General features: G+C 34.2%; 1 protein-coding gene across 4 annotated transcripts; it reads right to left on the bottom strand.

Annotated features, from left to right (window-relative positions):
• Positions 1 to 402: 402 nt before the first annotated feature.
• On the bottom strand, positions 403 to 26,112 carry LOC131771788 (1-phosphatidylinositol 4,5-bisphosphate phosphodiesterase gamma-1). 4 transcript variants are annotated; one of them, XM_066163095.1, is made up of 42 exons: positions 25,778 to 26,112; positions 25,497 to 25,646; positions 25,288 to 25,381; positions 24,867 to 24,923; positions 23,586 to 23,618; positions 22,455 to 22,481; positions 20,449 to 20,551; positions 20,158 to 20,235; positions 19,864 to 19,898; positions 19,404 to 19,455; positions 19,191 to 19,292; positions 18,588 to 18,703; positions 18,309 to 18,394; positions 17,026 to 17,146; positions 16,784 to 16,869; positions 16,417 to 16,499; positions 15,884 to 15,941; positions 15,523 to 15,590; positions 15,080 to 15,196; positions 14,711 to 14,731; positions 12,290 to 12,321; positions 11,503 to 11,634; positions 11,182 to 11,359; positions 10,674 to 10,696; positions 10,336 to 10,512; positions 9,812 to 9,968; positions 9,402 to 9,422; positions 8,742 to 8,810; positions 8,208 to 8,311; positions 7,620 to 7,737; positions 6,872 to 6,938; positions 6,179 to 6,273; positions 5,956 to 6,100; positions 5,640 to 5,730; positions 5,236 to 5,360; positions 4,707 to 4,752; positions 4,014 to 4,113; positions 3,759 to 3,873; positions 3,458 to 3,616; positions 3,099 to 3,187; positions 2,494 to 2,750; positions 403 to 1,943 (listed from the first exon to the last, which is right to left on the bottom strand). In XM_066163095.1, exons 1-42 carry the CDS (start codon positions 25,983 to 25,985, stop codon positions 1,883 to 1,885), a joined length of 4,056 nt encoding a protein of 1,351 aa, XP_066019192.1. In that variant the 5' UTR covers positions 25,986 to 26,112; the 3' UTR covers positions 403 to 1,882. The 4 variants fall into 4 exon arrangements, with proteins under 4 accessions (XP_066019192.1, XP_066019193.1, XP_058943637.2 ...); XM_066163096.1 differs by lacking the exon at positions 14,711 to 14,731; XM_059087654.2 differs by lacking the exons at positions 22,455 to 22,481; positions 23,586 to 23,618.
• Between the last annotated feature and the right edge of the window lie 303 nt (positions 26,113 to 26,415).

Below are 26,415 nucleotides of genomic sequence, written 5' to 3' on the forward strand. Positions count from 1 at the left end.
AAAAGTTGGTAATTGACCTGAATGGTAAAAACCTGTAACCTTGAACTTTTGGTTTCTTGAGTATGACTTCTATTTCTTGTCCCATGTCTCTTTTCATGATTGAGTCGGGATCATTATCTTTTTAGCATAATGACACTCAAGATGTAGAGAGCTCTAACTGGTCTTTTTACCCAAGTCCTCACTGAAACAATAAGTGACCTAACTTCTATGTGCACTCCTGTGAATATCTCCATTTCCCAGCCATCATAGGAAAGAGAGAGTGGAGTAATATGAGTGTATGGAACTACACAGCAACCACAGAAAAGAGAATTCTTAGTATTAATTCACTGAAGTTAATTTCAATCAAGGCCTTAGAGAGGCATATCTCATCTGTCAGACATCAATCAAAAAAACTACAAAACATGATGTGACTTGGCTTTATTTTGTATCTTGGCCATTATCTTGATACTGATTGATGCTTAATAACAAATTTACAAGGAAACATCTGTTCTACCATTCTTTCCTTCAAATAATTGCTGCATTACATCCAGCAGTAAGAGATTTTGGTCTTACATGTTCATACATATTGATTCATTAAATTCTGCTATTGTTGACTTGGATACCACTTATGTAAACATAATTATCTACCCTTATTAAACTGCAGCTGTGTTCCAAAATTCCACACCCACCCCATACGAGATCACATGTGTGAAGGGAGAGGGTGATATTTCAAAACAAGAGTAATGCACAAGAGTAACACAAATATTCAGCACTAGCCTGTAAGCTTTACCTAACAAACTAAAACAAAGTAAAAGCTTTCATATGCAAACAGATTGCATCTCAAAGGAATTTAAAGAGTTTGGAAGGCTGTCTACTGACAAGAGCATCCCAGTGATTGAATCAAGTTGACTGTCTAGCTTCATGACTACAGAATTTCAAGCACTGACTCATGCAATGAACAAGTGTCAAGGAAAAATGCCATCAAGGAATGAACCCAATGTATGGTCATAAAATGTGTCCTTGTCCATCAATTGTGTTCCCTTGGTAAGAGATTAATCACATTTTTATTCCAAATTGTAAACAGACTTTAAGTCTGAAATTAAAATTGAAAGCTACAAACTAGACTGAAAAGTCAATTTTTGTGGTTTATGAAATGTGAAGCTTATCCATCTTTCTGGCCTAACACTGTATATATTTGGGGTTTTCATAAACAAAGAATGTTGACACATAAAATGTAGAATTGAATAATACATGCTTGCATCAATTAAGACATTTACTTGTTTTCTTTGCAACATTTTTGCCTTCTAAGTTAATGTTAAGTAAATTATTCTCTAATACAAATTTTGAAATACAGCACAGACAATATTTTATGATTTTTCTCATCTGATAAACAAAATCAAAACCAATGATCAGTTCAGAGATTATTGATAATCAAAACAAATAACCCTACTCATGAAATAGCACTGTTATTCTCCAATTATATTATTGACTAAAACTGATTCTAAATTCCTTTTAGATGTAATTTTGATGTTCATATTTACATTTAATGGCACAGAAAATGAACCCATTATTTTCATCAACAATTACCATGCCTGTTCCTTGTGACAAATTTCCATCAGCATATAAATTGCTCACAATTTCAAATATTTCAAATTCAATTCCTTCATTGTGCAGACAAGGCTAAGTAACTACTTTTCAAGGTGATATTCAGGAATTTCTACCTCTAGACAATCAAGGCAAAACGAATGCAACTTTCAAAAAGTTAAATACATTCACATTTAGTTCTATTAATAACAAGCATTACATAATCAAAGTCTAAAATCAACCTTTCATAGATCTACAATTTTTTGAGTGTAATAATTACACTCAAATAGTCTGCACTTCAGCTATCATAGTGATGGACTCAAGATGAAGAATTCCTTGTGTAACGGTTTGGCTTTGATAACATCACACGGCCTGGAGCCCTGAAAAAGTATCATCAAGAATCTACTGTTACCCTGAAATCATTAGATGAAAATTTGACCCCCTTGGAAACAAGACAATTTTTGAGTGAAGTCTGGTAAATCAAATGGACAAGTGTACAATGCTGGTTAAAAAAAATGGCTGAAAATAATCATTTCTGCTCAAAAGGGAGTGAGACCTAATGGGACTTGAATAATGGATTGTTTTCCTAAATCTGGCCATCATTTTATCATACGTAATAAAATTTCCAGTCTACATCTTTATGGTACACAACCACCCAAAAAGGCTCCCAAGCACACCACCTGGGGATTTTCTCAGTCATCTATGCTTGAGAAAATGTTTGTTGATTAACCTATCCTATTATTGTGTGTGGAGTCAAGGGTTCAGCCATTAATATGTGAGTTTTAAACATATGTCAATAATAGAATATACAGTAGCTGTTATCATCTGGTCATTCTCATAACATATATCACAAAACAATCATGGTATTTAAAAGTTTATAACCAAATGGTACATTCACTATTACTAGAAGATGGCCATCAGTCAACAAACCTAGCAGCTCTTTCTTTCTGTAGTCTACGCAAGTCATCTTGTTGCTGTCTGAGCTGTTTGCCAAGGTTTTCCATTTGATGCTGATGATCATTTTGGATTCTCTGCTGTGCCTCCAGTGACATGGGTCCATTCTGTTGGTTCAGTAAATTTGCAATAGTTGCACGTGCTCTCAATTCTTCATTTTCCATGTGATTGGATATCTCTTCTACACGATCTCGAAGAACTTGGATTGATGCATACAAGTTCTCATCACCACCCTGCATCATTGAAACAAAACATGATTTCTCATCAGTTGAAGTCAAAATGCAATGATGCCCTCCTATGGTTGATTTGTCCCCAATCATCATAAGAAAAAAACAAACAGTTAAGGCAAGTTTAAGGTGTGCAGGATAACAAGAAACTAAGTATACTCTATAGCCATTTCCCCCTTCCCTTCCAGCTGGTGCTCCAATTTCTAGATCACAAAGACCACTACCAACAAGTCAGCTACATATTAGGGTCCTCATTAGTTTAGTTAACCAGTATAAATGAAAAACCTTTGATTTCGTTAAACTGTGAACAGAAAACCAATCTGAGTAACACAACAAGCTGTAACATGTACATACCATTGCACTTCTGATGTCAATGTGGACCAGTAAACAGCTAAGTTCACATTCCTCACTGTATGCATTCTTCAAAGGGACAGATCTGTATCCTGGATCCAAACAAAAACAGAATGAAATCAATTAAGTTAGAAAAATTATAAAAATAAAGTGAATTTTAACATGAAAACTTTTTTCATGAAGTAGCAAGCTGTGCAAACTCAGGTGATTAAAACTGAGCTATTCAATTTTTATAAGCAAAGACAATCCTTTTAGTAGGTCCACCTTGCTACTGTGAAATTAATCCTTAACTGGCCCTTGGCCTATTAATTTACCAAAGATCAATTGTTGCTTCCATTCAGAGAACTACACAGAGTACCAACCTGTCTTCAGACTGCACATGGGAAATATTGCATGGCCAATGAAGTTAGGTTCACCAAACATATCTTCATCAAAGACAACAAACCGAAGGTAAGCCAGAGGGGGGTTGATAACGTCTACATCAAACTTGACCCACCATACAGGGTTCAAACCATTATCCGCTAAAAAAAAAAAAACATAACCAACCATGCTTTTAAGGGTATAACGAATTGATAAAGCACTACTCAACAAGGTGAGAGACATGAGAGAAATTATGAATTTTGATTTGGAACTAGGCCTACAAACAAAGAGTAACCTGCGTACGTTTTGTCTCTGTCTTGAATTTGGTGTTGTCATAAGGTGCTCCAACTATCTCAACCTCCACAAAAGGAGATGCTATCCCACGACCTGATTTCACGAGATGCCTTGCTCCAATGATCTACAAGAAAACATAAAGCTTTATGAGGTTTTAAATAAAATGACTTGTGTATGACTTCTTGCAGGGCACAGTGTAACTTCAAAAACATGCTGAATTGTACAATGAGTTGCTCAAAAAAGGATGACCAAAGTGTTTCTTACCGTTAGAGTAAGAGTCAATGGCTCTGCTCCAGAAGCATCCCGATTGTACAGATCAAATGTTTCACTTCTGATGCACTCTGGGTGAAGCACATAACCACACCTAAAAATAACCAACTCTATGTATTTTATAATGTTTTATCTCCTTGTAGTACACACAGTAGTCCTGGCATTGAAGCTTTACCCAGTCTCTAAAGCACAACAAAACTCTCAACTAGGATGACAGTCAGATAGGATTTAAGTCCATTGCAAGTTTCCCCTGAAGTGTTCTTCAGAGAATTTCAAGAAGCAAGCTATGAAAAAAAAGTAGCCAGTAAACAGGTGGGTACCAAGGGGACATAAGCTTTTATTCACTGTTTCCTTCCAGTTTACATCAATCTTTAAATTTATTTCAGTTCAAGATAGGTCTTTCAATGTTTTTTCTTGTTTAAACAACCACCACTTAAAAACAAGGAGCTGGTGACAAAGCCACAAGGTAGTTCTTACTACAGGGAACACTGTTAACCCCCTTTCCCACAGTTTGTTAGCATTTCATGACAATATACTGACATTACAATCAAAGTGTCCTACCCAAGAACCAAACAATAGGTCTGGCATGATCTGATACTGCAACGTTTAAATACAGATTCCAGCATGGTTACTGTTAAGCCATTACCACACTTTTTACACTAAAACTTCCAGAAATCAAGATGTTACCTTCCATTGTCCAAAAATTTACCGTGGTTCAACTGCATAGCTCGATCTAAAAATTGAGGTAAAGGATAAATACTGCTGTTCAGCTGCCACAATATCTCTCAAGTATCCTTAAGCCTACTAATACATCAAACCAATGCATAGCAACCTATATTTAACAGACCCCACATCAACCAAAACCTGCTCTAAGTACACATTAGCCCAAGTCTGAAATTGTTCCTGCCATATTTGATGTTAAACCAACTTCTCCCAGTGGACTTCTCCCCTGAGTACACATGGACACCAAAATTGATGAGAGCCCTTGTACATGGCCATACTTCCTTCATAAGAAGTGGCTCTATCAAACTTTCCCTTTGCTTGCAAATACTTCATACAGCAGTCTCTTTCCCACACAACGTCATTTGTTTTGGTAAGCACCTGGCATCCAGTTTTCTTACCTGAATATTATTGAACATGGACTAGACAGGACAAAATTTTTTAATTTTTTTAGTAGAGTTAGAGCCAATTTTTATGTCCATATCTCATTTCTTACCTGGTGTTTGATAATTGAGAGCACACAGCTGTACCCCATGGTTCCACATCATCACTGGGTCATAGTTAGAAGAATCAATTCTGCTCCCTCTGGGATAAACTCTACTGAACTGTTTTCTGTGATATCTTCACTGCTGTTAAGGCACTGCCTTTGTTTGCTCCTTATAATTGAGGGCAATTATAACAATCTTCTTATAACATGTTTCTTTGTCTGGAAAATTTAGGAGTTGAGTTCCAATTTAGAACTGCAATTTTATTCCATATCATGTACATGCACATGCTTCAGATAACTGAATTGTTTGATGACATGTTGGAATGTTCCCAATGTTAGTATTTATAGACAGTAATAATTAATCTATTTAAATAAATGGATTAAAGTAATGTTTTACAAACAGGAAAGGATACTTGATAAATTGTTTGCTCAACCTCTTGCCAAAAAATCTATCCAGTCTTGTTTCAGGGAATGATGACATCTCATAGTGTTTGCCAGATACATCTGTACAGGATAAAAAAATTAACCCATACATAGGAAAAGCAATAGAGAATGTAACATACTGGTTGTATTCCAAAAAAGCACTGTTACTGCAAATTGTCAGTGTTTGACAGTAATGTTGAGCAATCAGTCAAGGCAAAGTTGAGGAGTTTTGGATGAGCAAGCTTGGCAAGTAGTGCACATGTCACTATGAAGAGCAACAAAACAACACTGATGAAAACAACTTACTTCCAATGTCAAATGGTACTGACTGACAGTACACTACCAAGTCAGACAGCTCTTGACTTAGATTTGACTGACGCACCATTCTTTGAACCATTGCTTCTCTTTTATCTGCCATCTGTTGAAGTGCTTGTAACCAATCACCTAAATCCTGTGTAACAAAAAGATGTTTGCTAAAACTCCATCTGAAGACAAGTTAATGAAACTTGAAAAGAATTAAGTCACAAACCTCTTGGGATTCTGCTGCAGGTTCAAGTAAAATTTGACCATCACGTTTGGCAATTTGAAATACATGCCTCTGTCCTGGTTTACCTGCTATATTTTCTGAAAAAAACAAAATAACAACAATATAACTCACGAGTGGCATAACAATATTTAGAACAGAAAAGGACTAACACAAAACAGTTCAGAGTAGCTTGCTTATGACAAACAATCTTTCCTGATTAATTTGAAAGAGATGATGACTATTATCACGGAGGCACCAAATGTGTAATTTAGACACAGTACCTAATGCAGCACAATTTTTCAAAACAACCTTAATTCTTGCTTCAAATAAAAACATGTAGAACTTGTAACACATAAAAACAGCCACCACAGGTAAAGTAACAGTTAATTTAACAGAATTTAACCAGAAACAATAAATGGAAAAATAATTAAAATTAGAAACAGCATAAATAGAAACAAACCACCAAATAATTTTTTACAGAAAGAAAGACAAAAAAAACCACAAAAAACCATAAAACAAAATGAAAACAAACAAAAAAACTTCCAGCACTGTTATAAAGACTTTGCAGAAAAATGTGAATATCAGTGAGATAAAATGTTTGTTACATCACTAACTTTCAACAAGACATGAGGCCACTCTCCACCATTACCAGAGAAGAAGCAAGTTTCATTATCAACATTTATCACTGAAACATACCAACAGTACATCCCTGGAGGTCTATACTTCCTTTCTGGAGATCCCCCAGGGGCGACATTTCATGATTCTACAAGTTAAATAACAGGACACAATATATTCATTTGGTGATAGTGCAAAAAGTCCATTTTTTAATTACACTTGCATTAAAATGTTCTCCTTTTCAGGCAGTAACTGGTAACATTAACCGACTGTAGTACCTCTTATTACCGTTTAGAATTCCTTGGAATTCTTGAAAATTCAACAGATAAAAGGATTGATTTACAGGTTTGAAAATTTATTTTACCTATCATGCTTAAAATAAGGGAGAACACTGCATTAAAAACCAAATAACAGAATCAAACCATAGAGAGTAACCCAAATAAAAAAATATATTTCTTCATATATCTGAAGAACATTTCAGATAAATCTCAGTTCAATTGATCAAAAATAACAATCTAAGAGGGCAAAGTTATAATGTGTACATATAACCAATAGACCTCAGTCTTTAGCTTGCATTTTTTTTGTTTACCCATTCCTGGTCTCCAGGGAATTCCCAGCTACATCTTTGTAAATTATTTGTACATATGTCAATAAGAGAAATTTGAAAGAAGCAGTTCTCTGAAGCATCAACATCTGACCAGAAATGGGTTAACAAAATAGACAGTCAAGCTAAAGAGGTCTATTGTGTTGAGTCTTAAATTTCCCCTCACGTTCTGTTCTAAATGTAAGAAGGCAGATATATATTAAAACAATTTAGCCTCTTCCTCACCTCAGTATTGTCATTTTGGGGATTAATGTTCTGTTCATCTTCTGCAACATAGTTAATCTCTTCACAATAGTTAGCTGGGAAAAACTTCTGTTTCTGTCCTCCATAATCACCAATCCACCTTTTAATTCAAAAAGCAATGAAGTGGATGATTTTTTTAAGCATTCTATTCATTCATAAATCCTTTTCTTTTCCATTACTTTCCTTTTAACTCATAGCAATACCCAATAGACTTCAGAACCCTTCAAAAGATCACAATCCAGTTGTTGGTCACCAACAAATGTTGGATAAATGTCAGCATCTGAGCAACTGTGCACCTGCGGCTCCCCTAAGCTGACATCAGTCAACTAAAAACAAGTTGAGGTTGATGTTGGGTGAGGGAGGGGTAGCTGTGCAGTTGCTCAGATACTGACATTGATCTCAAAAGTTCAACTATTCTTACACTGTGCTGTTTCACTATGATGACTCCTAAGCACTAAATGCATTCATTTGTGAACAGCATTGCTTTCTAATATATTATTGCTCTTTACTCTTAAACAATGTCTTCTTTTACAGAATACAACTAAAAAGGAAATTGAAAGAAAAACATACCATCCCCCATCCTCCTTGCTGACATTAGTGATAAATGCTCCCCTGCAAAATGACATCTCGTCTGGATTCTGAGCTTCATAATCCCACAGTGCCCTGCATGCAGCCTGGAAAAAGTCAAGAGGAAACAAGAATACCCTTAAATGTTGGAGTGTCACTGAGAAAACACAAACACAAGAGCCACTGTGACATTGTCAGAGAGAAGAATCTTTCTCTTGACTTTGCAAGAACATGTGAAACTGAAGCTGTACTGTGAAAATGTTCAAAAGATAATTTACACTTGTTTCTGATGTGCATTCTTTATATAAATCTCATTTGTAAATCTGAAGAAGATTTTAAAATTGCTATATATGTTTTCTAAATGTAAGCCTGAATCAGGCTGAGGCCACTGAATCTAAATATCAGACAGCACTGCACAAGATTTCACAGATCAGACAATAATTTAGCACCAATAACTGTTGTTTACACAGTATTCTAACCAAATAGCTCCAAACTTTTTCTTGAGGGGACACAGGTTGATGGAAAAAATGACTTTACCTTTGTGATAAACTGGTTGGGTTCATGGTAATGATCTCCAGTCCCATAAATTGCATCTTCATCTGGAGACTAACAGAAGTGTTTTACATGATAAGCAACTTATACTGTTAGCAGTCATACACATAATATGGTCTGGGCTATAAGTTTAGCAGCTGTTTTCATTGGATAGGCCTGATTCATCTACAAGGCCCTGCTAGGTTTTACTGAATAATTTACAGTAGTGTTCAAGTTGTGGGTCTTGTTTATTTATGAAGAACTGCACAAGTTGAAAACTTGAATGATCAAGTCTTCAGTGACAAAAAAGTACCCTTCTTGAGATGACTAGTTGGGAACTTCCTTAGAACACCACCTGTGTTCTGTTGCACCTCTCCCTCTTCCAATGTCAATTATTGACAGTGGGTCCATGAGTTCTCAAAGAATAATACTAGGAGGGGCAGCAGAGGCAGCAAGTGTCCCAAAAACAGTGTCTGAGAGGGTAGCTGGCAAGTTTTTCTATAATTTGCTTTAGGTTTAAATCACATTTAAAAAGGCAAATTAGAAATACCAAATACCAAAGAAAGAAAAAGAAGCATTACAGCAATGTTACAGTAGTTTGTCATTAAGTAAACATATTAATAGTAATCTATAACTGGGAAAAGGAATAACCCAAACTGTACATACCTGACCTACTTTAGACAATACCTACAGATAACACGAAATTAAGTCAGCATTTTTAGGTGAAGAATGATCATAAACCATACATAACATATTCACAAACTTCAAGATCATTAGAGTTCCACTCACGCTGTGAAAGTAAAGCTTAAAAATCATTAACACAAAACAAATAGTAGGATAAAAAAAAGTGACAAATGTAAGAATTCAAAGCAATATTTTCTCAGCATGTATGCGAAAAAAACAGGATTAAGACAAATAAAGACAATCCTCTGTATGTGAATTTGTGTAATGGGAAGAAAAAACTTCTTTACCCAGTTTCCATCATTTTTTATGATTTTACAGAGAAGAGTGTTCCAATTTCTCTACAGCAGTAATTTATCTGATTTCTGACATTACGGAAAAGGTAAGTTTCTTACATCTTCATTGATTTGGTATTTGAGCTTCATGCCCTTGTACAGAGGGTGCTTCATGTAGAACTCAACCAATTCTACCAAACTTTCAAACTGAGCAGTTCCTATTGTATACAAGCGTCCTTCACGTTTTATTCTGCAGTGCTTAATCTTGCCTTCAGCTCTGCAAATAAACATTATCAAAAGTTTCTAATCATTAAATTAAGTTGAAACCAGAATATTTCTTAGAAGGCTTTTATTAACAATTTATGGAAGAAAAATAAATCAAATGGTTATTGTGGCTGACATTTGTTTCAACTACTTAAAGTGTTACAAAAAGCAGCTGACATTGAAGCCTTAATGGAGGAATTGATATAAACTTCTTTACTAAATTTTAAGTGGCAAGCCATATTGTTCACTGCAAAGAAATTTTTGAGACGCTTAACTGGTCACTGTGACTGTAGAGGAGCCGTTGGATGCAGTGAAAAGCTTCCAACTCAACAGTCCCATTTATGGTTGAAGGAGTAAAACAGACAAACCTCAAAGCTCACCTAAATGATATGGCAAATGAAGATTCATCATTCTGTGACTCTGGATTGTTTTCTGCTTGCTCTTGCTCAGCTGCTGGGTTGTCAGACTCTTTCTTCCTAACAAGGAAGGCTCCATTTTTTCTGACCCTCTTCAGCATGTCTTCTGCCTTGTCCCTTTTAAGATTATCATGGTACCAACTACAACAAGAAGTAAATCACTTTGCATTATTAATGAGCCAATAGACATAGCTACGACAAATACTTGACCACTCTTTTGGCACTGATGTCTTACGTTAAGATCCATATGTTAACATTTGTTTTTTAGGAATGATTCAAAAAACAATCTTTTGTGTACTCACTCTTTTTCAAGATGTGCATTTGGCTGTTACCGCAAGGATTTTGGACATACAGAAAGGAAGAATACAACAACATCAAAAAATAAAATTAGAACATCTTAATGGACCTTTCTGTGTTTTTACATTTAATATCAAGATGATGGTGTCAACAGACACCAGACAACACAATGATAAGGATACCAGTTATTAAATGATGATGACAGAAGGCTAAAAACTAGTGAACAAAAAAGAGGAAAACAAAAATAAAACAGCAACAGTAAAGCTGATAATAACCTCCGCCATTCATCTTATTAACTACCGGTATATATTTTGCTCTCATTATGTTCACGTACTTTGGTGAATTATCTTGTATCCAGGATCACACAATGAAGAGAGCAATGTATTTTCAAACACAATGAATATTATACAAAGGAAAATAAATGAATGGCTTCCTTAGTTCAAAATTGGTAAAATGCAGATGATTTTAAGGCCAGTGCTTTTAGTCTGTCATGGAACAAGTCTAGTAATTCACCTGTGGAATGGCATCTGTCAGCGTGAGTTCAAAGTTCATACTTTTTAGTGGATGAGTCTGGTAAAAGTTGATGAGGCTGTATAAACTGTCAAATGTCACTTGATCAACAAGGTAGTACTTTGTTTGTCCATTCTCTTGCTTAGATTTGATTCGACAGTGCTGGACTTTCCCTTTACGCCTAGAGTGTTAGAAAAACCCCATATGAGTATTTCCAAGGTATTATGGCCAATGATTACTGTACGCTGTTGTAATTTTCTGATGTGATAATATATTGTTTTTCTTAGAAGACACCATGCAATTCAAATTAAAACTTCTACACACCAGAAAGATAGTGAAAAGTCTCCAACAAAGGTTGTACTCTCCCGCACAAGGAAAGATCCATCTCCACGATTAAACTGTTTCAAAAGGTTTTCTGCTGCTTTGCGTCCATCTGGAAGCTTTCCATGAAACCATCTAAAAATTGCAAACAGATCTAATCCTTGAGTAACATTCCCCAAAATTATTCATAGCTAGTTAACAGACAAGAGCTGAACCTAAAATGTAATGTAAACAATGATAATGAAATTCATGTTAAATGATCTTGCAATTTTTTTAATCACATATCACTTATCATAATATAACTTAGACATAACATGTACTCTGATTGGTCAGAAATCTATTGTATATTTACCACACTGGGCAAATTCCTAGATTTTAATTTGTAAGGGCCCTTGGTTTGGAGGAAACAAAGAGATCACTTTGAATGCAAAAGATTCAATTTTTTTAACATCACCAAACTTTTCAGGTAAATTCAGTTTAATTAACTGGTTGCTCCGTATTATGCCTTTGTATTTTGTTGAACTGTCAAAGTGGAAGAGCTTCAGAAATTCTAGACTATAATTCCCCAAACTACTCACTGAGAAATATTTTGAGAAAATTGTAGCAACAAACTTACTGGTCGGATTTTCATTTTGATATTTACTGAAACTCTTACTCACATGAGGACAAAAACTACTTGCAAACTTGTGAACGCACTCAAGATTTTATGGCAATTCCATTTTCAGTCAAAGAATTTCAGCTTTCACTTGATAGTTTTTGGGGAGACCATTGTTTAGACCTATGTACTAACCTTTCACCAAAGTGAAGTTCATCTTTAGATGACTACAACAAACAAATAACACGTTTTTAGAACCCAATTGCATGTGATTTGACCAAAGTTTTTTCTTTTTAACATTGTTTACATTTTCTTTACTTATTTTAATAAACTTTTGCCTCATAACAATTACTTATATAGCCCAATATACATAAGGATATGATCTAATGTGCTTGAAAATAACTGAAATAAAATAAGTAAACCTAACAATTAAAAATTTAAACAATTAACCTATTAAAACCTATTAACCTGTGGTGTGCGTGCAGCACATGCGCAGAGACAATTAAAAAACGTGCTCTTTAATGAAACATTTTGAAAAACTTAGTTACTTAATATATGTTTTGCTAAATTATAAAGTCTTTACTTCTTTCTTGGATTGTATGATATTAGTTTCATGTCTGATATTCTATGGTTATCCATTCCATTATGTGGGGTGGCCACGTAAAAGGCTCTGTCTCCTGACCTCTTCTTTGACTTTAGTGGGAAGGTTGAACTAACAACAATTTCTTCCTCATTGAAGCCAGTCCATGAATGGCCTTGAATTTCATTAACAATATTTTGAAGTTTATCCTGAATCTAGCTGGTAGCCAATGTAACTCTTGTAATACTGGCGTGATGTGACAATAACGCAAAGAGTTTGTAATAGGTCTAGCAGCTGCATTCTGTACTTTCTGTAATTTGTTGATTTTAATGTAAGGGAGACCAGACAGAAAGCTGTTGTGGTAGCCAATCCATCCAATTACTACCACATGAACCAAGGTTTGTGTACAACCGTATGTGATGTACTTTCAGATTCCTTCAAATGTAATGCAGGTGATGATATGCTGCATTATATGTTTTGGTTATGTAGGTGTCCAGTTTTGAGTGTGCATCAAGCTAATCCCCAAGATTCTATGCAGTACTTACTGGGACAACCTTAGAATTACCAACTGACAATTCACCAACAACTGACAATTCACCAATAACTGACAATTCACCAATAGGTTGAATAGTTTGAATGAATTTTCCACAATCTCTAAAACAACTTTCTAATACAAATTACTATATATGGGGTGAAGAGTGAAATGTTCATACTGTCATCCATTCACAAGTTTACTCACCAATTAAAGTTACTTTCAAAACACATCTGTTAAACATCATATTTAACAAGCAAAGAGAAATCTATTTTCCTGCAGTAAAATTCACCCAACAGTATGCTTAGTTAAACTAACAATTACACATGTATACCCCCACTGGATTACAGTATTGTCTTCTATTCTTCACTTTTTTAAAAACAATTACAGCATTTAGATGAATATCAGACAAAAATTAATTATTCCTAAAAACACATGGACCTAAAAACTAAATAAATAAAAAGCTACTAAAGCCCAAATCAGAACCCTGATATGTATGATGCAATATCATGGTCGCTAGATATCTTAGCATCACATTTACTCCAAAGATGATGATGTTGAGACTGAAGGTGGGGAAATAGAAATGGAAACTAGAAACCTTCCATAGTTGAAATTTGATGTATCAGTGCTTCTTTTTAATATTTCTATCCATAAGGAAAAACACCAGTTCCAGTAAATATGGTCACCATGACCTTACAGTAACAAGAACTCTGATTAGGACATGGATTTAGACTATCTATGCCCACTGCATAGAATAACGTATACTAAGTGTCTTAAGTAGAGGTTACCAGTTACTTTCACAAGCATTTTGAGTTAAATAATTCACAATTAATAGTCTTATTCCATTGATACTAAAAACTACAATCTCTAGAAGATAAATAATTTAAGATAATCTGACTTAACTTTGACAAACAAGGTGTATACATGTGAGTTCATGCATGAGTAAGTTACCCAGCACAAACTTTAACCATGTCACTCCCAAGATCGAATGTTGACTTCTTCCCAACTTATTGAACCCAGCTTGTTAGTTCTCGTGGAGAATTTAGTTTTTTATCAACTAGGCAATATCACCTGGTTGACAATTTTGTATTAACAATTTACTTTGTACTTGTCCTCCTCACACTATGTTAAAATTATATGCAATAACTAAATAAATAAGAGATCAGTGAACTTTGATGAACACAAATTATCTTAACAAAATAATCATAACCAAATTAATTATAACTGACTGAAAGTCTTGTTGACAAAAGGATTGCTTTTTCCTGATATAAATCATAGAAGACATTATTTAGATCTTGTATCAAACTTATTTTTAACAAGGCATAAAAAAAGCCAGGTATATTTCTTTTCCTATGAAAACAGACATTTGGATGGTGATACAAAGGGTAATAAACTGTGGGATTCAGAGAAAGATCAGTTTGTAATGATTTGTGTCATGCATTCTTCAAGACTTACAGAATACACTTAAGTGAACAAATGTTTTCTGCAATCCCTAAACACTTACTAGATGGTACCAGATGATAGCCTGTGAACAAATCAAGTGTTGGAATAAAAACATGTAGCTGGCTTCCAACAGACATCACAGTTCATATCAAGTTAAACTGTGTTAAATCCTTAACTAATTAAGACATAAAATGGAGAGGTTAAAGGTTTGATCTAAGAGGAGTCGAGGGAGTGAAAACTCTAGTTTCAGAGGAATCCTATGAAAAAGAGTCACACTGTTAGGGACTGCCAGATAGACTTACAAGTGATTACTTAACAATATGGCACACACCTAGTATTACTATTATATTTGTAAGTAAAACAGAAAAGTATGTGCCTATAAACACAACCTAATATAAAGATATGCCAAAATAAATTTGGATTTACTTACTTCTCCAACTCCATTTCCATCAGCTCCCTCATCATCATCGTCATCCTCTGACTTGGTTTGCTCTTCCGTCCAGAACAGCTTATTCTTTGTTAGGCAGAAAAAATGGCGTTTCCAACCCTGACAGTAAAATGTATCTTGTAAATAACCAATAAACAACAGATCCATCAATAAAACAAAAAGATAAACTATCTAATCTTGTGGTTTTTTCTATTTCAAACCAATAAAACTTTCTGTGATGTCTTTAGGGACTTCCTCTTTGTTTTTCATAACTGCAGTAACACAAAAATCACCACTCATTCAAAATTAACTGTTGATATTTAGAACTCACAAAAATCATTTGACTTTCTAACATCCAAAACCAGTTGCTATGACTTTCCATAAAAATTTGGTGTTCAGTATTTCATTTTGTAAGATCTACTATGCTTGTTGTGCAAAGAACTTACATGATCAATTTCATCCTCTAACAGTAAATAACCATTCTTTACTGACTGGCTCAGATCATCCTCCAAAACTGCAAAGTTAAAAAAAAACCACAAATTAACATTCTGAAATTTATTGATGAATAAAAATAGGTTCTCCTGAATGAAGTTTCAGTGCAGGCACAGTGTATGGAATGTCTCAAGGTGAAATCTGTAGTTATACTTGAATAATTCACAAGGCTTCTTTTAATTAGGAATCATGTTTCCTGAGAACCATTGTAAGTAACAACTTTTGAAAAGTTATGTGCTCATGTTGATTTGAAGTTCAATATGTTAAACTGACCCAAAGTTGACACCAAATAAATAAGCATGCCAAGTAACTTACTGGTATCACCAAAATTGGTTTCTGTAACCTGGTTGGGATCCTTGGGTAGTTTTTTATGCTATAAAAAAAACTGATTATTAAATTTCGATATAATTGTATGGCACAATTTTGCTGCAAAAAGAGTGTATGAAAAATTAACATACATATTTCCCTTTCTCCTTAGCAAAATTCCCAAGCAGTTTGGTTAATATTGCTGAAAACTATCACCCTCTAACATGATAACAAAATAACTATTACATCTTACTGTGAAGATAAACATAAACAATACCCTAAATTTGTCTAATTAGAAACAATTTCCTATGTGCTGCAACATGTGGGATCCAAGAGTAGTTTTTAACCACAATATTCTCAAATGATTTTTTAAAACTGACACATAATTAAATTTTACATGTGTTAAAGATTGGCTAATAAACAAAATTATCCCCATTTGTTATGAATTGACTTCTTGCATCAACAACTGTGCCTGTGCTCTAGAATTACAAGAAACACTGTTAAAAGTTCTATTGTTTTATAAAAAAGTTTCTTTTTCTTGCCTTGAGGATAATCTTGTGCTTGAGGGAAGCTGGGGATGGCATCTCCTTCTCAAGGGGATCAATTGGTTGGGTGAGAAGACAATCTATAATCCACAAAACAATGACAACTAAATTCATCACACAAGAACTATTACTAGTCAAAGAGTTATCTCTTCAATTCAAATGGTAATGAACACTCATTTACTACTCTCACCTTAGGGGCTTGTGAAATTTTTCTCACTCTTTAAACAATTTAAATGCACTTATTTAGTCCAAATTGCCCTTAAACCACTTCTTTGCCTATTGAGTTTGCATTTAAGCCATTCCAGATGTTTGGTAGGTGTATTTATTAAACATAATTAAGAATATGAGTAGTCTGACCACAAACCTCCAAACAAGTCTCTAAATGTCTGTGCCATGACTTTCTGTTGAGGTATGCTGCAGTGGTTCTCCAAAGACAAAATCAAAGGGTAGCTGAAAATGCAAATGAATTGAAATCTTGGTGAGTCACATTTGTTGGCTCATCACACCTAACAATAGGAAAGTAAGAACAACTTAGAGAGCAAGTGATTGAAATCATGGTTTATTTCAAGCTACAGTTTCCATCAAATAAAAAAGGTTGTTTCTCACTCTGAAGCAACAAATGCATTGTCCTTGATTGCTCGAACAACTTCCACAAACTTGATTCTAGAGACAAGGGTGTGGCCATGTGTGATAATGGGTTGTCCATCTGGTCCATCCCAGCAATCCACTAGAAAATAAACCAAACAGTAAATTAGGAAACAATTCCTAAACCTGAGAAATTAACCCACTCTTGCCTACATTGTGTTTCAACATTTCTTTTCTATTTGTTCATTGAGAAGAATATAAGGGGCTTATTACCTCATTGAAAGCATCTGCTTAGTCTCTGCTTATATCAGTGTCAAGTTGTCAATGTTCTCAACCTCAGTTATTGGTTTTACCATACAAGACCTTGGAGTGTTACTATGGCCCTCTGGAATTACCTTTAGTTAGTTAGTTACTATTATCACACAGAGCCCTTTTCATACATATCAAATCACATGAAAAATTCATACCAATAGCCTGCAAATAAATTCTTTAGGTAATATATCAAAAACAAGTGCTAGTGTTTGACTAGGGTGTCCAGACACCGAGAAACAGATGAAAGCACTTGGCCTACCACCTTGTGCTTTTATTGTTTGAGGTGTCTGGAGATCTCAGTCAAACACGACCCACAAGTTTTTGATATGGCTTCTAAAACTATTCACACTTTTTTAATATTTAGTAATTGGGGGTATTGTTTCAGTGCTCTAATTTTTCCATGAGATTATGTATTTAAAAAATAATCAAAACATGGAAAATTTGTTGTTGTTTGTTGTAAGTCATGTAGGAGTGAAGATGGTGGAGACTTTTGCATAGAATACTCTAAGCTGTTTTCATTCTCCAAAAACTGGGCAATCAAAGTTGCTGCGAGGGAGTATTCCTAAGTCAAACCAAATGGGAAATAAATATTTTTTACAAATGGCTGATAAAAAGAAAAATTAAAGTTTCTGTATTTGATGTTGGTGGTGCTTTTTAAGATGATAGAGATTTGTACAAAGTTCAGTCATTGGGTACAAATTTGACAAAAATGGATGCCAACACCTAGAACTACTGGCTGAGGTTTTTCATTTTTGAATGCTTCTTTGTTCATGAATTGTGATGTAAACATTTTTGTCAACAAAAAAAAAAGTTAACTGGCAGTACAGCTGATTAATTATGATGATTAATTAAACTGAGGTATTGTTCTTGTGTTCAAACTTGTGAATTACTAAGAGTTTTAGAAATTTGTCTTAAAAATCTGCTCTCTTTAGATCAACATGTACTAATGGTAAACTATGAATTCTATTCAAGAGAAACATGATACAACTCACATTCAAGGCAGCGGCAACCCATCCTCAGAGCACGAATGTAAGCTTCAACAGATGCTTCACCTTGAAACTGATCCCCAGTCAGATAGCTATAAATACAGATGAGTACTTAACATTTATTACTGACAATATAGTTAAGCCCACGAGTACAAGTTGATCATCATATGACCATTTGTGTATAATCATACAAATTCTGTGATGAGCTTAGGGTAAATCTTTAACTGCTGCTACCAACAAGCAAAACTTAAAACAGCATGAGTAGGAGTGGAACATAAAACATACGTGTTGTGTGATGAGGCAATCCAGTAGCTTGTGAGTGGTTTCGTCATGTCCTGATAGACTTCACAATGTGATGAATTAAATGCACTGTTCCCTTTTGACATTAAGTAATCTAAGAACTATGAAAAATACCATCCCATCACATTAACCATCTTAATTTATGCAAAGAAATTCGATTAAAATTTCCTATCAGTTTCAATACATGCATTTTCATCTTAGTTTTGTTTGTGTGTAAAGGTTTTCTAAAGAAACAAAACACATGAAGAACTTATTCTGATATCATCCACCTCCCATCATTACAAATGTAAGGTACCTTGTGAATTGTTTTTCATGAGAACATGGTGCTATATCATGATAACATTCTCTAGCTCATACATTGTGGATTTGTCTAACTTGTCTCATGACCTGCTCACTTGATAATGTATTGACTGTTGTTACAAGGGCCCTCACACTTTTCATAGACCTCAATTGGTCACTTGGGACCTCACTCTATTTAATTTGTTCAACACCAATCTATGAACATATTCCCTTGATAAGATGATCAATTGGCCACATAGGTCTTTGGATGCAACAAGAAGTACTACTAGATATTTCTGAATACACTACCTCTGACACAGTGAAATAGGGTTCAGAATAGCTTCTACTTCCATCTGCTAAATATTCCAGCATATAACTTCTGACAGTCTCTAAATCCTTAGCTCCAGGCTCCTGAAAGATGGTAACCCAGTTATAACCATAAATTTATTCTTCCAAAAATTGCTTTAAATCAAAGTAACAGTGATGAGGTATTACATAAATCCTGAATACACATAGGCTTACCTCCTGCTCCTCCAAAAGGAATCTCTGAAAATTTGCAAGAGGTACATAGGTACTAAAGCAAGAGATACAAATAAAAGACTTCCTGTGTTTGAGGATTAATAGTTAAATTAAACAGTGTTTTAAGTTGTAAAAGAAACTGTTCCACTGTGTTTGCTAACATAAAAAGAGAGAGACTTTAGGTTATTAACTAAAAGTTAAAAGCTGAACACACTGCCGATAGAATAGCAAATGAATTTAAGAAAAAGTTTTACTTAAGCGCTACAATTCAAAATATATAAAGCATTTATTTACTGGATCAATTTCTATGGCATGAAAACTGAAATTTCTTTGTTTTTAGACCAAATTCTTGAGCTAAAATTGGAAATGTGTGATAGACAACGCAATCTTGGGAGTGAGAGAGTTAAGTCAGAAACACTGAACTCATGAGCCACACTAAAAATGTCCATTATTCCATACCTACCCATTTTCTATATAATCACCAAATCTTTTTGTCAGCTGAAAAACAAGCCAACAACTCAATACAATGTAAGTAAACACTGCAAAACCTTTTCAACAACACTTACATAGATAACTATTAAATAGAAACTAAAATCTGTTTCTGCAATCAGTCTTCAACACAACAGTGGGCTTTTGAAACCAATAATGAGAGAATCTCAAAAACTTCCTGTAAATGTTTTTGTAGACTCCTGAACAATTTAAGAGGAAAAAAGAGGAAAAAATGATCATCAAAGAGATGAGATATTATCAAACTTACCTCCTTAACAGTCATTATCTCATTGTAAATTTTTCGAAATCCCTCAAAATCAATGTGCCCTTCCCCTCTTCCTGCAATCTGAATTCAATAAAAACAAAATGACAAATTTGAAACAAAATTTATTGACTGAGTCAAATTTAATTCTTGCTACTGATATCAATTTGGGGTGGAAATTAGACCTGTCAATGCTAACAGTTTCAAGAACATAAAATTTCAGTGAACTAAACTTGCATTTAGTAATTGCCAAATCTCCCCATGCAATTTGCAATGAAAATAAAAAATGCCATATACCTGAATGAGCTCTTTAAGTCTTGCATTACTCAGTTTGATGTTAGCACGCTGGAAAAATGCTCTAAGCTCTTTCATGCCAATAGACACTGGGTGTTCTAAAGACCTACACATTAAAACAGAATAGATGGTAAGACATCACATTGGACAAAAGTACATTGTACATACTTTGCTTTTTTTGTTGTTGTTGTTGTTTATTTTTTCTAGTTTTAGTTTGTTTTAGATAATGACAAGGAACAATATGAGCAAAGGGAAATAAAAATCAGACTGGTTTTATTAACAATTTTAAATTAAGAAAATAAATGTACCATAACAAAGAGATGGTAGTTGGTTATAAATATGATGTGAAAGGATCACTGTTGCTGCAGCAACTTGTTCAAATTAATGCATTGCCTTAATTTTTTTGCTATCAAATAAACAAAAAAAACACTTCCAATGCAAAGACTCTTATCTGTTGCTGCTTAATCTAACCATTGGTTCAGAATATCTTTCCTTCGTTTCACTTTATTTCAAAACACCCATCCCAAAAACAAAGGATGGTTTAAATTTAACAACTTGACATAGCCTGTAACTTTCAATATTCATTTTTCAAATTTAAAGTGGTTGATGTAACTTACAAGGAGATGATCAGTTGAAAACTACGTTGCATCTCCCAGATAACAAATATGGACAAACATTTTCCATTAAACATATTACACAGACTTTTTGTGTCACTATATAATGACAGTGAGTACTCCTAAGGACAACTCACACAATTTACACATATATTATTAATAATAAATTAAAATTAAAGTCAAACATTAAAATACTACTCAATAATTAAAAACAGTCAGTCCTTTTAACAAATAGAAACCTGTTATCTCATGGAAACTACATGTAAACTCTAAATTAAAGTAACATTTTAGAAACTTTGACCACTGAGAAATAAATGCATAACAATGTTGAATTAAAAAGTGACTCTTCTAACTTCCATAAAACAATAAATAGGTATTTTTACTGATGGGCTAAAGGTCCATATTGAGAAAAACTATAGCTGAGATCTCTAGAGGGTATAGTAATTCCCAATATTTTCTGACCAAGACAGTTTAATGACATTAATTGGTTTTTAAGAAAGTTTGCGGATGTAACCACCATGTAACTGACTTGGAGCACCCGCCTCCCACAAATAATTTGTAATTTAAAAAATCTTTGGCAAAAGCACCATTCATACAAAAAACACTGCATAGAACAGATTTGTTTGCTTGTTTTTTCAAAGATACCAAAATTTTAATGCAATTTGTGAAGATCTAAGAAATTGCTAATCAAGTGCAAAATGTTGTGCAAGTTTCAAAATTATATTACAAAATAATGAAAATAAATCTGACATACAAGTAAATTTATCAGCTTTTAAGTATAAAGCAAGAAAAACACAACATTAATTTATGTACCACCAAAGTAACGAGTGGTTCCTTACACAGACAAACACTCACAACTTTAAAACATTCATGAATTTGACTTTACTTACAGTAACTTTCTATATACTGTATGTGGTTGTGAATAGAAGTGAAGATGTACTTTGTAAATTGATAGTTCATGAAAATGTGAAAAACACATTTGATTGAAGATTAATAGCTAATTCAGTGATGGAATTAAATCAACATGTGACAACAATTCTTCCCAGTAAAAAATTACATCTGTGTCAACAAACAATCAAATTGCTGAAATAGTACACCAAGAAGATATAGATAAATATAATAATATTTATAGCAAGATGTAGTAACCCAAATAATGTAATATGACAACATCTCCATGGTAACTTAATAAATGAACAACAATTTGTGATTAGTCCAACAAAGTGGGTAAATTATGATAACATTGGAATTATAAAAGAAAAGATTCTAGTGAATGGCATGAACAAAATCATCTAATTCTATCTAGATGTAACAAAGAGGACTGTAACTGCTATTTTAACACACACAAAAAGATAAATAAATAAATAAATCAATTTTAAATAAGACACATTACAGTACCAAGAGTACCACTGGAGGAAGTTTTCTCTGTGAAAAAAATTGCAACATAATGAGATGTAAAAATATTGATAAAGAAGAAAACAGATGGAAAATTCATGATTGTACCAAACTAACATGGTACACAGAACAAATTTCAAATCGATCATCTCACTTGTCCATAGATCTTCTAAGTTGTGAATAAAAAACAATTCATTTGACTAAGTCTGTATCTGACACTCTTTTACCTTTAGAGTAACAAAACTTGTGCAAGATACTGATGAACTTTAAAAAAATCATAGTGCAGTAAGACTGTTAACTATGACTACTCTGATGCCCACAGAACATGATTGTAACCACAACTTTTCCATGAGAACAGTTCCTCTTGGAAAAGAAACTGAATCACACACTACAAAAGGCTTGTTACTTTAATATAGCATTCAATTTGCTATATTAAAATGCACTCATATATCAGCAACCTTGGTGGAAATCTTCAAATGAAACAAGTTAAGGGTTATAAGTCACTTGAATAACATCCCTAATTTCCTGCTTTAAAATAACTCATGAGCTATCTTGAAGTTTTGTTATTAGACACTTCTCAATTGCTTCTTTCAGTTAGTCACTATGATTCTATAATGTATAATGATACAGTATTGACAGTTTATTTAGTATAAAAACCTTTATAAACTTATCATTATACCATGAAAATTAAAGAAATTTTTAAATCAGGATCACAGAGTCAACCAAATTTACAAATTTCATTTCAAATAGCCACAATCAACATTGAAAATGAAAAAAAGAATGAAACAAGTAGCACAATGCAAGAAAAGGATGCTGTAAAACATTTGTGTATTTACCAGTAGACACACTACCAGCTATAAAATGGAAACATTTAGGACTAAATTAAGTTTTTTAAATTTTTTTTACTTGAGGTATCTTAATCAATACTATTACATAATAATTTCGATAAATTAAAATTTGAATTGTCAACTACTGTCTTGGTAAAAAATTGAAAGTGAAACAGCTATTTACATTGCACAATAAAAATCAATAGCCTGACAGGAATACTTTTACTCTGGTAATTTTTAACCAAATCAGTGTGCAGAAGAAGCAGAAGAAGCAGAAGAAGAAGGAGAAGAGCAATCAGTAACTTACAATACTGCAGATGGATTTCCTGTTTCATTAATGCTGCCAATGTGAGATTTATAAAACAAATACAGGTAAAATTATACAACATAAAGCCACATGATAGAATTTGTAGTGCAAACACTGCATCAAAGACCATTCACACCTCACCCCAAAATAAGTCTCTTTATAATATAATTCAGTACCACTTACTCTACAGATTTTTTTTTTGTGCTTGAAAAAGAGGAAGTCAAGGTAAAATCTCATCACAGAATATCCTGATGTTGAGGTAAAAAAAACTTTTTGACAGGGATGGTCCATTGACCATTGTTCACCACAGACATTGACTTCAATGTACTTCAAGTGGTATCTTTCTAAGTAAAAAAAAAAAACAAACAAACAAACAAACGGAGAAGATCCCTAGGATTTCGCTGAAAACAGCTGGAAAGAGGTTGTGTGGAGGAAACTAATCCACAGAGTTTTTTAATAAAAACAATTCCTTCACTTAGAATTAATCTTATTATTTTGTGCAAATACCATGTGTTTAAGTGTAAGTTGAAATATAAAGTCAATATTGACCTCTGTAAAGTAACAACCCCAGAGAAAACCCTAAGACAGAGGTCTGTTTGAAATATCATAGGCTGTAGATCCATGTTCTTGTTGACTCTAAGTTTAGTTTCATTTGTACACAGTATATTTGGTTAAAATTAGTCGAAATAATTTTTCACAACAAATAAGAGTTTTAATAAGGGTATCTGGCAAATAGCAGCAAACAATAAAATCAAAATCTGGCTTGCCATGAAAAGGTTACCTCCTTGATACTAGTAATTTCATTCTACAATCTGAACTATTTGCATGCAAACATGAATTTAACCTGACAACTGAAAGTTTACTAAATATACTACTGGAAAAAGATAGGTGGGTGCTATTAACATGTCAACAATGCTGTTTTCTGGAAGGGACATTTTTCTCGTGATTAATTGTCAGAAACTCAGCATAAAATCATAATACCCCTCAGATATGTTTGTAGCGAAAAAAATAATTGCTAATTGAGGTGGCTAATACAATGCAGGTCAAGCATTTAAATTTAAAAAAATATTCCACTGGGTATAAATAACGCACTCATATTGTTTAGAAAAGAAAGGGAAAAAAACAAAGTGTCATGAAGTCTCCAGATGGGCAGTGATCAAAGTTTATGTGCTCAAAAATATGGGCTGTCAAAAAATCACCATTAGATACTAATGCTCTTTACTCTAGAATTGTGTCTAGCATCACAATTATTACGCTTAGGGAAGAAGCTGCCTGACTTACGATCTTTTTGGTGCAGATGACAATGCAGCCATACCATTCCATTCTCTCAACAACCATCTGGAAAACAGGAACAAAATACCATCACTTTCTAACTCTCGCACTAAATTCCTCAAAAAGGTTTCAAGTTTACATAACAAAAACGCCGCAGCGAAACACTGTTTGTTCTACAACGATATCCTGCTCAAATGAAAAACACTCTGACATAAAGCTCCTGAAGATAAATTTTCATAACTAAAAGGATGTCTCCTAGGAAGTGAAATATTTTGTATTTTTACCCTTGATTTCAATCATGTACACATATCAGCAGGACAGACTGCACATAAATTTTAATCAATTCTTGTCGTTGCACATTTGTCAGATAGTCACCCTTGGTATCATTACAAAAAGTGTCATGTTATTTTCGAACGGAAAGACAGCCTACCTGTGGATGAGCACTTCTTGTGTCGCTATCAGACTTTCGTACATCAAATACACGAGTCCCCTAACCCAGTATTCTCGTTCTTTAAAGCTAGGCGCTAGAATTAAAGACACGGCATTACTTGGAAAGAGGATACAGCATATAGGCGGATCTAATCTGAAATTCAAGATTCTGTGTGCAAACGATCTGCTAAAATGTAAAAATAACCTTACCTACTAAACTTAACGTTTTCAGCTTGAATTCATTGCCATAGAAGATGGCGAGGCAACAGTTTGGATCGAGTCTACGAGCTAATTCGGGATTTCTGTCGAAGTCTTTGGACCCTAACCCTCTTCGAACTTCTTTAATCTCTCGAATAAAAACTGCAAACAACAACAGAATGAATGAACACACGATCACACTGAAAACTGAGCAGTAACAGTTTTGAAGTGCCGTGAAATGCTCAGCGAATCAAAACAGTGAAATAGACAGACAGTTTAAGCGCGATCATCACCTGAGCCCTCAAGTCTGCCTCCTTCTTTTCCAGTTCTGCACCAAACAACTTGAAACTCTTCCATCTTCAACATGAAAATCCTCAAATCCGGTGTTTGCCTTTTAGAGTAGTATCTTGTCATGGCGCTACCCTCTTTTAATGCTCCGATGATCGGTCCCATCTCTTCGCCGAGACCCGGCGGAGGAGAGTACGTGTTTTCCACAGACATGTTCCCAAACACAGAATGCTATTCCATAACCCTGTTTCAAAGACAACAAAGTTGAAGGATTGTCGCGTTAATAACTGCGCAAATTAAACATCTTGTTCTTCCCCCACCATCTTATGTTATTTATTCCGATCACGTGATGATCTCCGGTGGTATGTCAGCGGTTAAGGGCATTTAATCTCAAAACCCTTCCTGGTTCCCAGCTTACTGTCGTGTAGCAGTGTGTGTTTGGAGGTGGGTAGGGTCATGGGACGACCTTCCGCCCCCACCCCTCCTCTTCAAAACAGGAAAATCGAAAACCAGTGCAGCTTTTATACTTGTACATCAAAATAGGTATGCTATTTGTCGTAGGAAAAAACTACGAATCGCTTAGCTAAGGGTGTTCTTCTATGTAAAGGCGGAGGGCTGTGCAAATAAAATAGTAACTAAAGAA

Source organism: Pocillopora verrucosa, chromosome 3 (genome assembly GCF_036669915.1).
Source record: "Pocillopora verrucosa isolate sample1 chromosome 3, ASM3666991v2, whole genome shotgun sequence".
Lineage (NCBI taxonomy): Eukaryota > Metazoa > Cnidaria > Anthozoa > Scleractinia > Pocilloporidae > Pocillopora > Pocillopora verrucosa.